Raw genomic sequence first — 16,300 nt, forward strand, 5'->3', positions numbered from 1 at the left:
TTTGGGTGAACAACATCGGGTGGTTTAGCGGTTGATAGCGGGCTGTCCGTCAAGATTTGAGCTTATGCTATGCATGATTTTGTGCAAAAGGAGAAGCCAGGCCTTCCCGGTTTTTCCACCTGCTACCAGAAGATGATCCCAAAATGGTGGCCGGTTCCCTGCTAAATCCCTGACAGTGTCTCCACTAAATGGCAAGTGCCCCTGCACCCCCTGGTCCTTTGTCTCGCCAGCTCGTGCAGTTACTGGCTGGTGCGCTGAGGGTCCTGGTCTTGCTTGGCTTTTGGCTCTGGATCTCCCCTTCGCTGAGCGTCTTGTCCCTTTCCCTTTCTTGTCCCCTCTGACTCGCTTCGCTTCGCTTTACCTTTCGTCTCCTGTTCATTGCACTCCATCTCCTCTTTCAACAAAAACAAGCCACTACCTCTGGCCGCTCGCTCGTTACAGTCCCTCTTTCATTTCCCCCCACACTTTCAAAGCGTTTGTTCTTTCTTCCTCTTGACTTTGAAGCGTATCGTGATTAGCATCGCGGTGGTCTCTTTTCATCGTCGAGTTATTTTCCTTTTTCAAGGCATATTGATCTTTCTTGTTCATTTGCCTCGCCTCATCTCCTCTACCACGACACGTACGATCGATACCTCTGGCCTCTCTTATCACCGTCATCTATTCATCATTCGACGGCCCTGCTGGATCAAGCCATCGACCATCAACGGCTTCTGTTCACATACTGCAAAGGGCCAATAGTCCTTTCGCCATCATCGACGACAAGTAACAAGTGCTGCCAGATAGTTAAATATTTGGCCCCTTTCGCACGCCCATCGCACTCGACTACTCTCGATCCATATCGATCTCACAAGAGGTTCTTATCAACGGTCGGTACACGATACTGGTACACTCCCTGCTACACATTCGCTCAAATCTTTCTTCACACACATCCATCATGAAGACCTCGGGACTCTTGGCAATGGTCATCGCGGGTGCCAGCTTTGTAATCGCTACAGAATTGCAAGAGCCCGCGCAGACTCCTGTCTTGAACCAGCAGACTCGCCAAGGCTGCTTCAAGTCTGTGGGTAACATGACACAGGCATTTTCGGGCACCCATACATCAAGTGGTTATTGTTTCAACTTATGCAAGAAGAAGTACAACGCATTCGCACTACAAGGGTCGAATTGCTATTGCGGTATGCTGTACCCTCCAGACGACGACCTGGTCGACGACGATAAATGCAACTGGCCGTGTCCTGCTTATCCTAAGGAGGCATGTGGTGCTCTCAGGACATACTATTCGGTTTTCAACACAGGCCTCGAATTAGCACCTGACAGCTATAAACCGGAAGAATCTACCACAAGTGCTGCTCCTTCGTCTACCAAGGCCGCTGAAAGCACTACTGCTGAGGAGTCTGCTGCCCCAACAGGAAGCCAGGATGCTGCTACTACTTCGGAAGCCCCTCCCGATGAGAACAAGAAGAGTGGCCCCAACGTAGCCGCCATTGCTGCCGGTGTCGTTGTCGGCGTGGTCGTTGTTGCTGCTATTGGAGGTGGTGCCATTTTCTTCGTCCGTCGCCGACGAAACGCTGAGATCGAAGAGGAGCACCGCCGAAACGCCGCCGTAAATGCTTTCATCAATGGCTCTAAGCCACCCGGCAGCAGCGGCAGCATCTCCATGACCGACTCCCGCCTGGATCCCGTTATGGCTCACCGACGACTCAGTGATGGTAGCATCGCTGACAATCAAGATTACTCTCGAAGAATCTTACGGGTAAGTCTATGGTGTGTGTTGCAATCTACCCACGTTTTACTGACCTGAGATTAGGTCACCAACGCTTGAGCGAATCTCGAGTCTAAGATCTTCAAAGAACAATTACTTTGCCCCCATTATTTCACCATCGGCATTTACGGCGTTTTCGGGATGATAGCTCATGTGTATTTGCCAATCGATCACTCCCGACGATCTGGCGGCGTTTGACTCTTTTCTGGGCGTAGGACTAGACATTTCTTCTACTATTTGCGTCTGCGGAATTACGACTGGATTTGATCAATCACGCTCCACGGCACACCGGCTTCACCTGCGCCATCCACTCATTACCCCCTTTTTCACAACTAAGCCTTGAACGAAACGACTGGAGAAGATGGGAATAATGCCGCAAGTGCCCTTTTTAGATGCCATCTTTCCCTGGATCCGTTTCACTATGGATGTCGTCTTCGTGTAAGGGTATTTCAAGCGGCAATCATACCCGTATGTAATCGGCACGTCTGTTTTCTTTTCTTCATGACTGGGAGTCCTTTGTCTCCTGTGTACAAATTCTCCCTCTATTTGTTGAGTAGGGCAGGGTTAAATCTAAAAATAAGGGGACGAGAAGTCCTCTTGGGATATTGGTCAGGGTGCGATGGAGCGAGTTGTCACGTAGATACAATGGGACGTGGGAGACGTGCCAACCTCGTGGGGGAGATATCACGATTGGGAGGTTGGCAGATAGTGCGGGATATCCTATCGTCGCTTTATTTACTTTTTCACTTGACCGTTATCTTTTCCCTATCATTGACCGATGATCGTGGTGGTCATGGTGTCGACTGTATGTAGGGTTGTGCATAGTCATATACCAATACTTAGGACTTGAGATGCTGGTTCATTGACTGAGTCTTTTGCTTGATATCAATACTGAGGTAGGGTGCTGTTTTAGGTTTATACATATACCCTGGGCCAGCTGTTGGGCGTCATTTGTCTGTAAATTGAGTGATAGCGGTAAATGTGATGTTGTATTGGCACTGGCTCTCGACCTGTCATGTAACTGGCAGGATAGGTAATTTCCTCCCTGGTTGTCTCACTTGTGGGATACTTCGTTTTGACGATGCATACACTACAGAGATACCCGTTCAGCTGAGCTCGGTCCTGATGCCCGATCTGAACTTCTGCAGGTATTCGGGTAAGGTGCTGCCAACTTTTATTATACCCTAGAACTCTGTACTTATGTTGCAGCTAACATTGTAATGCCGCGTTGAGCGTCCTGGCTTGTTATCGATTACGGATGGATGATATATTCCACTCGAAGAAACTCACGAGGGCGGAGGAGAGATGTAAGACCCGGGCACGGCCTCCAAGAAAAACCGATCAGAGGTTTCTCTTGCATTGAATGAAATAGTATATGCCACGGTGAAAAGAGCAATAAAAAAACTAACCGAAGATTGCAATATGAGGGTTTAACTAGAAGGCCATCAAGTTTGTTTAGGGTAGGTAGATAGGTCTAGTGAATACGCTTAGAGAAGCTATCACGTGACCGTTGGAGCTTGAGCTTGGCGCGAAGCTTCCATGTCGCGTTGGAAAAGTTCCCAGCCTGCAAACATCAACCAACGGCAAACAAACAAAACAATTCGCACACTGCATACATAACGAGAACCGACCCAAGTCCCTGAATACTGAGCCGTAAAACTACAAAGAAGAACACATATCAGTCCTTACAGGGCTTACTGCCCGAGCTCAAACTCAACATGAGCTCCATCCCAGCTCCTCGAATTCGTCGCACGGCGCAAAACACACAATTCACGTAGGTGAACCTCATTTTCGACCGATATTCGGCTCAAAGAACGTCTTCTCATTTTTATAGATATAACCTTTCGCGACGGGTTAATGATGTTCAAACCTATCCTGTTTACTCTCCACAAGGAGCGACCATCCTCATATACGGTCACGAAAACGGTGTGACGATCGCATGGAGAGGAGGCAAGCGATTTACGGCTGCGAAGAAGGCCCCGCCTCAACCCGAAAAGCAGAATGGGAACACAGACGACTCCATTATGATTATCGACTCGGACGACGACGAACCACCAGCTAAGTCAAAGACAGCATCTCACTACGAAGACAAACCGCAGTTTGAAGATGAGCTTGAGGATACTCCCTTTCCGCAGATCGTCCAGACAATGGACCTGGCGCTTGGAACAGCGGTCTTGAAAGTCGCGGTCATGCCTATGACCCCAACACCAGCAGATGATGCTGCATGGGGAGGTGCTAAAATCCTGACGGAAAAGATGGTTTTTGCTGTGTCTTGCGTAACTAACGACATCTACGTTATTACACTTCCTCTTACTCCCCCGTCACCAGAGAGCAAGGCAAGATCAGAGCTCAGGAACGATCTGCTGGCAGGTGAGGCTGGATCCGGAGCTTGGGGAGAGTCGCTCATCCTGCTTGGTGGCCAGAACAGACACAGCGAGGGCATTGCCATCAACCTTATCATGCCCACTGCCACAGAGCGACCCGGTACAAAACCCAGGGCCGTTGTTGCCTCGCACTGTAGAGAGGCTTCTGGTGTGCTCCGGTTATGGGATGTACCGCTAGACGCCAGTGATAAACCTGCCAACCCTGTCGAGTCTTTCCAGACTGAGTATCTGCCCAACCCTCTGACAAGCATATCATTCAACTCTACACACACGACACAGCTGCTTGCTGTCTCAGCCTTGCAGGGCGTTCGTATCTACGACTTTGCACGACCCTCTTTCACCGCCACAGATGCCACAGGGCCCTTCCCTGTCCAGGGCTCGTGGCTTCTCTCCATGTATCAGCCCTTTTCTCGCCCTTCATCAACCAGGAAACCAATAATCGACGCTGCCTGGATAGCACACGGCCGCGCCATCTTGGTTCTCCTCGCCGATGGGATGTGGGGTATCTGGGACGTTGATGGTGCCAGTCCTACTGCACCAGGCGCTGTTCTCTCAAATAAACTGCAGCCTGGAGTCAAGGGAGCCGCCCTGACGACCTTCAGCGTTTCTGGCTACGTGGAGGGGACAAGCTCACTTAGGAGTGTGACCAGCCAAAATAAGGAGCACAGCACCGGAGACTTCGCCCCGATGACACCTCACACTCGACGACAGGCTACTGCATCCCTGAGCTCTGCTATTACACTTGACCGCCTGGCTACTATCCGAGGTGGCATCAAAGTGTTATCTCTGCCATCAAGTGGCAGCGCCATTCAAGATGAGACCGTGGTTCTGTGGGTTGGTGGTCTCGAGCATGTATGCGTCATCCCTGGAGTCACACGCTTCTGGGATTCTCAACTTCGAAGGGCAGCTGGCACAGGTGGAGACATTTTCAGCGGAGCGCAACCGGTAAAGATGCTGAAGCTCATGGATTTGGCAACTGGCCTGTTGGGCGAGAGATGTTGCGGAGTTGGTCTGTTGATAGAGCCTGATCACAGTATTGCCGCGCAAGATGGTGGTCTCCCCGCTGATATTGTTGTTCTCGGTGAATCCAGGATTGTTGTTGTTCGAGAGGGAGAGGATGGACACGGCAAGATTGTGGGTGCCATGGCAAACTCACGAAAACGAGGCCTGTTTTCAAAAGGAGACAAGTCAGACGCTATCATCGTACACGGCAGGGAAAACCGACCGGCCAAGTCTTTGTTCAACCTGAGCACTGTCAAACCGGGTACTTTGCGACACAGATCTGCGTCTGGAAATTTCGACGAAGACGCAGACACCACCTCGCAGCCACCGCGCCGAACGGTCGGCTTTGACTTTGTGGACACACTTGAAGCAGCAGCAGACGATACGCAAGACTTTACGAGACGGAACGTGGAGTATGAGATGTTGGATATCATGGAGATTGACAAGACGCTTGACAGCATGGATGGCCAAAGAAGGACATGAGGCTGTCTTATGGATGTAAAATTGAGATTGAGGAACTGACCTTTGCGCGTAGATGTCAAGAACGATATAATGAAGATGCCGGGGATGACTTGTACGATACCCCTACGACATGCGAAGTGCCCCTTTGCTTCTTTCTCACGACACAAGCTTGACATGTTGTGAAATCGTGAAGTCAGTTCCTTTTCTACGTGACATGAGATCCGCACGGCCAGGTGGAGCGCAAGGAGAGACCCATCCTTGACTGCTCTGTATTCCGAGCGGTATATTAAGACAAAGTACTTATGTGCTTAGTCGACGTCTCAGAGGAGGGTTGGAAGAGGTTCAGTGCCTCGAGCACTATTCTAGCTTCAGGATACACCCTGTTATCTGCTGACTGATGGGTTTTTCGGAGTACCTGAGGCCTGCCTTGGGGACAGTGTAGAACTTTTGAGGTCAGTGGGGGGTGTAGTAACTCAAGTTGGAGATTTGAACGTCGATACATTTGTCTCTGCCCCCGATGCATTATCTATTGTGACATAGGAGGGGCCTCAAGTAGTATGAGGTTTATAGGATAGAGAGTGAGTCTACTATGTAGGGCTGTAGAATATATTGAATTGACTAGGAACCGCGGAAGAATAAATGCCAACAGCATCTTTGAACAATGGCCTTTTCCACATCCAACATGATATTCACATTAAATGCATGCTCTCTTTGTTCATCCATTACATAAGGTAAATAATGCTGCAGTAGAGCTTCAGGCAGGTCTGAAGCTTTGGTCCAGTCGCGTTGTGGGGTTAATTAAGATCCCTGTAGTTTCCGTCGCGACAGGCGCGTCATGACGTCCCACACGCGTAAAGTCCCTTCTTCTTTCACGTTTCGTTCGTTTGCGCCTCCATCTCTTTTTTTCTCATTGATCCAGTATCCTCGCCTTTCTTCTTGTCACTTGGATCTCGGCTTCATTGCGAATCTTACTTCTCCAACATAACAACAGAACACCAGAGAAAAATTGCAAAGATGGGTATTAAGCAACTCTTTTCGATCATCAAGGAGGAAGCTCCAGATTCGATCAAGGAGGGTGAGATCAAGAACCAGTTCGGCCGCAAGGTAGCCATTGTAAGCTCAGGACGAAATCTCAATATTAAGAGCAATCACTTATGATAGTAGGATGCTTCTATGAGTATCTACAGTTTCCTCATCGCCGTACGATCCGAAGGCCAGCAGCTCATGAACGAGAGCGGCGAGACTACATCGCATCTCATGGGCATGTTCTACCGTACTCTGCGCATGGTCGACAACGGGATCAAGCCCCTCTACGTTTTTGATGGTGCACCGCCCAAACTCAAGTCTGGCGAGTTGGCCAAGCGTTTCCAACGCAAGCAGGAAGCTACCGAAGGCCTTGAGGAGGCCAAGGAAACTGGTACAGCTGAAGACATCGAGAAGTTCTCACGACGAACTGTCCGTGTCACCCGAGAGCACAATGCCGAATGCCAGCGATTACTCAAACTCATGGGTATTCCTTACATTGTTGCGCCTACTGAGGCTGAGGCCCAGTGTGCTGTTTTGGCCCAGGCTGGCAAGGTGTATGCGGCCGCCAGTGAAGATATGGACACCCTTTGCTTCAATGCACCCATTTTGTTGCGCCATCTTACCTTCAGCGAACAACGCAAAGAGCCTATTCAGGAGATTCACCTGGAGAAGGTCCTTGAGGGCCTTAACATGGAGAGGAAGCAGGTATGCTGTGACACTCAGCTTGGCTGATACACTGTACTAACCTTGCATAGTTTGTGGATCTCTGTATCTTGCTCGGCTGCGATTACCTTGACCCAATTCCCAAGGTCGGCCCCAGCACTGCCCTGAAGCTGATCCGTGAGCATGGCTCGTTGGAGAAGGTTGTCGAGGCGATTGAGAAAGATCCCAGGAAGAAGTATACTATTCCCGAGGACTGGCCCTATAAGGATGCTCGGGACCTGTTTTTCGAGCCTGATGTGCGACAAGCCGACCACGCCGACTGCGATTTCAAATGGGAGAAGCCCGACATGGAAGGCCTTGTTCAGTTCCTGGTCACGGAGAAGGGGTTCTCGGAGGATCGCGTTCGCAGTGGAGGTGCCCGACTGGAGAAGAATCTTAAGAGCTCTCAACAAGCTCGACTTGAGGGTTTCTTCAAACCTGTTCCCAAGACAGATGCTGAGAAGGCAGCACACAAGCGAAAACTAGATGAGAAGAATGAAGAGAAGCGAAAGAAGGCTAAGCAGGAGAAGAAGGACAAGGCTGCTTCTAAAGCCAAGCCTCGAGGTACCAAGTAAAAGGATACATGATATTTCAGTGATACAAGGATCGGATACTCCAAAGGCTATGGAAAAGGGTTAACTACTTGCTGGGATCGGGAACGGAGTTTTGGCGTTGTGGAGTGGTACAGACCGCCTGGAGGCTTTATCCGGTGGCATTAGCAACACTACGACGATTTTATAGAAATAATCTAGAGTCCGCATCAATGAACGGCCTCGAGGGGAAAGTTCTGAAGCAGGAGAGTCAAAGAACTCCTTAGATTATGCTAAATTAACTTGAATGTTTCTGTTGTTAAAGATTGACATCTTCTCTCACCTCTCCTACAAAGTGTTTGGTTGACAAGGAACTCGTGAGACAGTAACCTCGAAACAGATTGGACAGGTATCATTGTGCGATCTGATGTAGGTAGATACATCACCGAACCAAGATGCTACTGGGGGCGGGTCATATTCGGTCATTGGGCCTAGCCAGCCAAATAAGATGAATTTCCAACACATGCAAGTACTAAAGTGAAATGCAACAAAGGGTCTTCTCCGCATGCTCTTTTCAGATGGGTTGTCCGTTCCCCGTGGGGGGTTTGTCCCCTTGGAAAGTTGGCGAGTCGTGGGCGCATTTACCTCGGACGCCATATTTGGCAATGCTGGACCTCCGATTGGACAGCACGTAGAAGCCTCGGCATCCTACATCATGACATCAACGCATGCGCTAGTCTAGAGTTTAGCAGCAGAGCAATTGTCATTTAGTGAGGCTCTTTCACATGTAAAATGAAGATAACGAGGCGTGTGCACATGACCTTTGTCTCTCTACCATGACCACATCGAGTAATGCCGTGAATGAGACGACTCATGACCTGAAGCGTAAGTTTTCCCCCAGAAAAAAAGATGATAGAGTATGGGGGTGGAGCTGAAGCACCAACATGTGATTGTGATGCTACCTACTTATGCCGAAGCATGTTTAAAAAAGATTCTATGAAAGGCTTATGATCCCTTCCTCCTCCTTCTTTTTCTCCCATATTGTTGTGCTGGTCTTTTCTCTTTGACTCTGTGATATATTATACCCTTTGCAGTTTTGATTATCCTTTCTCCATCTCATACCCAAATATCATCACCAATACAAAGTCAACATGTCCAAAGTCTTTACCACAAGCGACGTTGCGTCGCATAAGAAGCCCGACGACTTGTACATCATTGTCGATGGCGATGTTTACGATGTGACAAAATTCCAAGACGACCACCCAGGTAGGTCAATCACAATGCATGCAGCCCTCGAAACTCACATCTGACGCGCAATAGGTGGTAAGAAGATTCTCCAGCGCGTCGGCGGCAAGGACGCTTCCAAGCAATTCTGGAAGTACCACAACGAGGGTATCCTCAAGAAGTACAAGAAGCAGCTTCAGGTCGGATCCCTTGACTCCAAGCCCGCGGCCCCCGAGCCTAAGCCTGAGGCCAATGCTGCTCCGGTGCCCGCGGCCCCTACACCCAAGGCCGTCAAGACTACCCAGAAAGAGGTTGCTGCCAAGGAGGAAGACGCCGAGGCTCTCGAGCCTTTCGGTGACCAGATTCCCTTTGCTGACCCTGCCTGGTACCAAAGCGTAGGTTTACCCCCGTTACCTTTTGTCAGCTTCTTGCTTACACGTGTTAGTACCATTCGCCATACTTCAACGAATCTCATGCTGCTCTCCGCGCCGAGGTCCGCGAATGGGTTGAGAAGGATATCGAGCCTTATGTCACGGACTGGGACGAGGCCAAGGAGGTCCCTGAGGAGATCTACAAGGAGATGGGTCGCCGCGGTTATCTCGCTGGTCTGCTCGGTGTCAAGTACCCAACCCAATATGTTCCTCAAGGTATCAAGTCTGTCCCCCCTGAGCAGTGGGATCTCTTCCACGAGATGATCATCACCGACGAGCTGTCCCGCACTGGCTCCGGTGGTTTTGTCTGGAACATCATTGGTGGGTTCGGTATTGGCTGCCCTCCTCTTATGAAATTCGGTAAGAAGGAGCTCAAGGACCGTATCATGCCTGGTATCCTCAGTGGTGAGAAGCGTATCTGCTTGGCTATCACCGAGCCTGATGCTGGTAGTGACGTCGCCAACCTGACCTGCGAGGCCAAGCTGAGCGAGGATGGCAAGCACTACATCGTCAACGGTGAGAAGAAGTGGATTACCAACGGTATCTGGGCCGACTACTTCACCGTCGCTGTGCGAACTGGAGAGGCTGGTATGAACGGTGTGTCTCTGCTCCTCATCGAGCGTGGCGAAGGCGTTTCCACCCGACGCATGCCTTGCCAAGGTGTCCTGTCTTCGGGAACAACATACATCACATTTGAAGATGTCAAGGTTCCCGTTGAGAACTTGCTCGGCAAGCAGAACCAGGGTTTCAAGGTCATCATGACCAACTTCAACCACGAGCGTATGGGTATTATCATCCAGTCCCTCCGATTCTCTCGTGTCTGCTACGAGGAGTCCGTCAAGTACGGTAGCAAGCGACGCACATTCGGCAAGAAGCTTATTGACCACCCTGTTATCCGCATGAAGCTCGCTCACATGGCTCGTCAAATCGAGGCCTCGTACAACTGGCTCGAGAACCTCATCTACCAGTGCGAGCGCATGGGCGAGACAGAGGCCATGCTTCGACTCGGCGGTCCTATTGCTGGTCTCAAGGCCCAGTCTACTCTCACATTTGAGTTCTGTGCCCGAGAAGCTAGTCAGATTTTTGGCGGTCTAAGTTATTCTCGAGGAGGCCAGGGTGCCAAGGTCGAGCGACTGTACCGTGATGTGCGAGCATATGCCATCCCCGGTGGTAGTGAAGAGATTATGCTTGATCTTAGCATGAGGCAGAGCCTGAGAGTTGCAAAGGCTGTGGGTATGAAGCTGTAAAAGCTGGAATAGAGATCATTTGTATATATATTGCACCACTTTGGAGTTACTCATTTGACTATGGCCTTGGTCTAGATGTCAGGCCGAGTAGAGCGAAGAATGAATACCAGTTTTTTTTCTTCTTTTTTACAGATTCCATGATGAATAATGAACGAATGCCTTGCGTGAATTCGCAATTCCTCCAGCGGTTATTGGCCGTGCTATTATCTTCATGTGATTGAGAAATCGTGATAGGTACAAAGCGTGCCTCAGGTAAGGTAGGTTAGGTAGCTTCGAGTAACGTGGAGTAACGCTACCTTTCTTGACCTGGAATGTGAATTGATAGATGAACAACACGAACTTATTAAGCTTTAGAGGTCATTATTCCCTCAAGAGATACCCAGAAATGAACAGCCTTTTGCCAATTGAATAACAGCTCAACCCCAGATGACAAGGTGTACCTCGCTTGTTAAATCGTTAGAGCTGGCCCCTGCTTAGAACTGGAGGTATCATGCGTCCTCGTTGAAACTCTGTTGATTTTCATCTCTCGTGACATTTTCATCACTACAAAAGCGTCGGAATCTCCCACCGAGAGTCGCTCAACTCCAAGCAAACACTTGGCCAATTCCAGAACACAATAGAACTAGATCAACTTAGCAAAAGCTCATTCTCGTCCATCTCAGCAAAGGATAAAAACCGGGCTGCCCCGCCCACACGTGACCAAAAACTGCAGGGCCTTCGCCGCGATGAGGCACACACCATCGTCACCTTCACCTTCAAACTCCAAGACTGAGCCTACTTCTACTCTATTTCTTCCCTCCACCAAAGAGCCTAACCACACCTTTAAACACCCCACGACGACAAGAAACCTCTCCACACGATATCGGCCTCGCGCTTTCTACTAACTAAAGCATTTTCATCCCTGAGTCTTCTTTCTCAGGTACTTCGCGCACCGATTTTCTTCCGACCTCTCTCCACACAAACCAACAACGCCTTGCAGCTCCTCACCTGCTGCCCCCCTCCCGCGCCCCGAACCAACGAGAGGCTGACCTCTGTGCTGTTTTGCATATAATACCTCGCCCTTTTACTTTCTTTCGATCCGTAGACGGATCCTATACACGCAATGGCGGATCAGCTAGCAGACAAGCTGAAATCCACCCAACTCAGGTCCGCTGCGCGCCGCCCTAGCGGCCCTTGTGAGCTTGGACTAACTCGAGCAGTGACGGTGCTCCCGCCGCGAGTGACGAGTGGAAGAAGAACCTGAACCTCCCCGCAAAGGATAACCGACGACAAACAGAGGTACATGCTGCAATCATGATTTTCTCGGCGCACCCGCAGAGGCTGACCTTTGTCCCCAGGATGTTACAAACACAAAGGGCCTCGAGTTCGAGAACTTTGCCCTCAAGCGAGATCTACTTATGGGAATTTTTGAAGCGGGATTTGAGAAACCTTCACCAATTCAAGAGGAAGCTATACCCGTCGCATTAACTGGCCGAGATATTCTTGCACGAGCAAAGAACGGCACTGGCAAGACAGCTGCCTTTGTCATCCCTACCTTGGAACGCATCAACCCCAAGGTTTCCAAGATTCAATGTCTTATCCTTGTCCCCACACGTGAGCTTGCCATGCAGACCTCGCAAGTCTGCAAGACTCTCGGCAAGCACCTCGGCATTAATGTTATGGTTACGACTGGTGGTACCGGTCTTCGAGATGACATTATTCGTCTGCAGGATCCCGTCCATATTGTGGTTGGTACCCCAGGCCGAATTCTCGATCTCGCTGGCAAGAATGTTGCCGACCTTAGCGAATGCCCCATGTTCATTATGGACGAAGCCGATAAGCTTCTATCCATTGAGTTTACTCCCGTCATTGAACAGCTTCTGCAATTTCACCCCAAAGACCGACAAGTCATGCTTTTCTCAGCCACATTCCCTCTGTCCGTCAAGGACTTTTCCGATAAGAACATGGTCAGCCCCTATGAGATCAACCTGATGGACGAGCTCACTCTGAGGGGTATCACTCAATACTACGCCTTTGTTGAAGAGAAGCAGAAGGTCCACTGCTTGAACACCCTCTTCTCCAAGCTCCAAATCAACCAGTCTATTATCTTCTGTAATTCCACCAACCGAGTTGAACTTCTGGCTAAGAAAATTACCGAACTTGGATACTCCTGCTTCTACAGTCATGCTAAGATGCAGCAACATGCACGAAATCGTGTTTTCCACGACTTCCGCAACGGTGTGTGCCGAAACTTGGTCTGTTCCGATCTCCTCACCCGCGGTATCGACATCCAGGCCGTCAATGTTGTCATCAACTTTGACTTCCCCAAGAATGCCGAGACTTATCTTCATCGCATTGGTCGATCTGGTCGTTATGGCCACCTTGGTCTGGCTATCAACCTGATCAACTGGGACGACCGCTTCAACCTCTACAACATTGAGCGGGATCTTGGCACTGAGATCCAGCCTATCCCCGCCAGCATCGACAAGAGTCTCTATGTCTACGAGAACCCTGAGTCGATCCCCCGACCCATCTCCAACATGCAAAGGGGACAACTACCTGCTGCTCAGGGTCAGCAGCAGCCCCAAACTCAACAACCTCAGCAATACCAACAGCCTCAGCAGATGCAGCAGGCTGGTCTGCCTCAACAGGTCCAGGGTAATTGGCAGAGCCAAAACCCTCAGCACGGCAACCCGCACTATAATAACGGCGGGCGAGGTCGTGGACGAGGCCGCGGGTATCGTGGCCGTGGTGGCCAAGGCGCAGGCGGTCGAGGTCGCGGCCCGCCCCGCGATGCCCAATCCTAATATCAGATATACTCATGCATGGCGTTAGGTAGGCGAGATGGGGGTTTAAGGATGACTTTAAGATGATTTTTTTGGTACTGGGTTGTGATTTCATGTTGGATTGTACATTATTCGCATATTTTTCCGCGAATGGATGGGACGGCGAACGGCCTGCACTGCCGATGGATTGCGACTCCTTCGACACTTTCACAAAGGGTTTCTATGCAAAAACCCAACATATCAGCGAGCCCCGACTCATCTGGCTCACGCATTCTTGGCATGGAGGCCCTGTTGGCTTCCTTTTTGCACGGATCTGTCAGTCGTATCATCACCATCGGCTTTGGCATTCTGTTTGATTTGGTTCATGATATCTACGGATGATGAAAAAGAGCGAGAAATGGAACTTCCATGCAAAAGGTGTTCTTTGGGCATCAACCACGGTAGACATACCCGCTTTGGGGCTGGGCACAGTCAAATGGTGCGGGGAGAAAGGAAAGGAAGGGGTGTTTCTGAGGTTCGAGGCGTTCGAGGCTCTTCACGCGGATGGCGTTGCCCTCGGTTTGTATTTGAGGGCTGCAATTTCTGTAGCTGACTTGCGATTTGAACGGCACCTCGGCGGAGCGAGCGCACGGGGGATATGATACCCTTACGACAAATCTACGTTGGATGAGCGGATCTCATGAGTTGAGGCATACTCTAGTAGACGTATTGGTGGATTCGAAAGGGCTCTGTGAGGCCCATGGGTAACATCACTACATTGACCTTGCTGTCTCTCCCTCTCCTATCACGGACAAGATGCAGTCTTTGCTCGAACACGGCTTCTCGCGACGAGACTGGGGGATGAGACAGTGAGATGACTGCTATTGAGCAGCACCAATGAAAATCATGAAAGTAGAAAAATAAGAAAAAAAAAAATAACTTTTGGGAGGGAAACTGAATGGACTGGATGACTTTCGTACCGGCTCGGCGCGTGCCGCCGTTGTATGGACGGATTTTGCGTTCTCCAACGACTTGGCTGGAGCTGGTGAGGCAGATAGTTTATTTGAGCAAAACTGTGGGATTTCCCACTTTCCTCTCACACGGATGACTCTTGAGATGCTGAATAACTTGTGAAGGCGAACTTATTGAGAGAATTGGCTTGCTCGATCATATAGATATGGGGTCGAAATGATTCAGATGTAGTTCGATTTTAACAGATCAGAAACCATCAGTACAGCAAGCTGATGTTTAAGGTTCACGTTTTAGTTTGAAAGGACATCTGGATGTAGTAATTGGGGCGTGTTGAAAGAGTCAAGTTAGGAAGTTGTCGTGAAACGTCTGGGATAGGCTCGTGAAGCAAGAAACGAATGAGTCAGCACTGGAATGCGATCTGACAAAAAGCCAGGGACAGGGTCTACAGGGCTTTCACATATCTGATCAGCAAAGGCACGTTAGTTAGCACTAGACTACGGATACATACATGTTCCTGAAAATCACTGCCCTCCTTTTTTATTCTCCAGAGAGGGCCAAGAAAGTGCTTGAAAGGATTCATGAAGGATTGCGTAGACAGTGGATCCTTGACATCTGTTACGGTTGCTCGCATTCTTCGCCAACCCCGAGAAGGGCCGTGCTCTGTGGGTGGCTTGGCAGGGGGTAGGAAGATATTTGTTATTGAGGAGGAAGAGGCAGCCAAGAGTATAAGAGATGTTGTGGAGAATGAAGAGCTTGTCCAGATATTGGGTTTGATATGTTGTAAGATGATGGACTTGGCTTCCTCGTAATGAGCTTGATACTGAATATGAGGATCAGTTGTGAGTGCAGCATGGTAAGTCATGTATAATGTATAACGATGCTCCGTGTGTTACAGGAAACGCAAATGCTCGTGATACGGGCTTTGAGTGACAGCTTAGGGTGTTCATACGTCGTTCTTTAGAGCCAGACTCCTTCACAGCCACCATTATATCCCAACGAACATGTACAAGACCAAAGACTGGTATATTGCTCTCCCTACTGAATACGGAAACACATCTGATGTTAAAGCCGCGGGATTATCACGGTGTGTCATAAGGGTCGCAGCCATGACGGAATGTGTTAGCTAGCGGTGAAGACAAAAAAAAAAAAAAAAAAAAGGGAAAATGTCTTGGGACCAAAAAAGACTTGGAACATGAGGAAATGGCGCCGATCTTGTAAATCGACATATTAGCCGAAACGACGATTAGTTGCCATTAGTTGAATGGTGTGTTTAGTTTGAAGAAACACCACCAAACATATGTTGCCACTTGGAAATCATTCTCACTATTTTATATTCAAGTTGAGATGAAGAGTGAATACTAACATACGGAGTACGGAGTAGATTAGCACCTTATTAGGTACGTAGTCTTGAGATTTAGCTTGGTCTTCATATCCACGACAACGACGGGAGACTGAGAGTGGATCTTGACCCCCCATGGCTGTGTTAACGGTGCCTGGGGTGATTGATGTTGGCGGGATCCAATGGCTGCAGATGACCGACAAGGTGCTTTTATAGCCATTAACAAGCACTCGGAGCCTTTAAAGCATCCGAACAATATTGAAATCGGATCAGCTGAACGAAGATTAAGTTACTGAAGCTGTATTCTACATCCAGAGGGAAAGTAAATGCTTCAAGACCATAGGTTTCATGTTGAAGAGACATGAGTCGAGATATAATTCGTTACCCACTCACTGTTCGACTTCTGAGGCAAACTTAGAATGAGACGGGCACTGACTGATGCTTCATGACAAGGATCACATTAAATATGTAGGGA

General features: G+C 49.4%; 5 protein-coding genes across 5 annotated transcripts; all 5 read left to right on the plus strand.

Moving 5' to 3' along the window:
* Positions 1-934: 934 nt before the first annotated feature.
* On the plus strand, positions 935-1,822 carry FSUBG_616 (cell wall integrity and stress response component 1; the record flags this gene model as incomplete). The annotated part of the gene is made up of 2 exons (XM_036684329.1): positions 935-1,753; positions 1,808-1,822. 2 exons carry the CDS (start codon positions 935-937, stop codon positions 1,820-1,822), a joined length of 834 nt encoding a protein of 277 aa, XP_036543633.1.
* A 1,658-nt stretch (positions 1,823-3,480) lies between these two features.
* FSUBG_617 (nucleoporin NUP37) lies at positions 3,481-5,631 on the plus strand (the record flags this gene model as incomplete). The annotated part of the gene is made up of 2 exons (XM_036684340.1): positions 3,481-3,536; positions 3,597-5,631. The coding sequence occupies 2 exons, from the start codon at positions 3,481-3,483 to the stop codon at positions 5,629-5,631; spliced, it is 2,091 nt and encodes a 696-aa protein (XP_036543634.1).
* A 993-nt stretch (positions 5,632-6,624) lies between these two features.
* Positions 6,625-7,913, plus strand: FSUBG_618 (Flap endonuclease 1; the record flags this gene model as incomplete). Its single annotated transcript, XM_036684351.1, has 3 exons — positions 6,625-6,723; positions 6,775-7,341; positions 7,392-7,913. The coding sequence occupies 3 exons, from the start codon at positions 6,625-6,627 to the stop codon at positions 7,911-7,913; spliced, it is 1,188 nt and encodes a 395-aa protein (XP_036543635.1).
* A 1,106-nt stretch (positions 7,914-9,019) lies between these two features.
* FSUBG_619 (acyl dehydrogenase) lies at positions 9,020-10,770 on the plus strand (the record flags this gene model as incomplete). The annotated part of the gene is made up of 3 exons (XM_036684362.1): positions 9,020-9,134; positions 9,189-9,487; positions 9,538-10,770. 3 exons carry the CDS (start codon positions 9,020-9,022, stop codon positions 10,768-10,770), a joined length of 1,647 nt encoding a protein of 548 aa, XP_036543636.1.
* Positions 10,771-11,872: 1,102 nt separating this feature from the next.
* FSUBG_620 (ATP-dependent RNA helicase DHH1) lies at positions 11,873-13,556 on the plus strand (the record flags this gene model as incomplete). Its single annotated transcript, XM_036684374.1, has 3 exons — positions 11,873-11,916; positions 11,970-12,048; positions 12,108-13,556. 3 exons carry the CDS (start codon positions 11,873-11,875, stop codon positions 13,554-13,556), a joined length of 1,572 nt encoding a protein of 523 aa, XP_036543637.1.
* Between the last annotated feature and the right edge of the window lie 2,744 nt (positions 13,557-16,300).

The sequence above is a fragment of the Fusarium subglutinans genome (genome assembly GCF_013396075.1).
Source record: "Fusarium subglutinans strain NRRL 66333 chromosome Unknown NRRL66333_c0000003, whole genome shotgun sequence".
Classification (NCBI taxonomy): domain Eukaryota; kingdom Fungi; phylum Ascomycota; class Sordariomycetes; order Hypocreales; family Nectriaceae; genus Fusarium; species Fusarium subglutinans.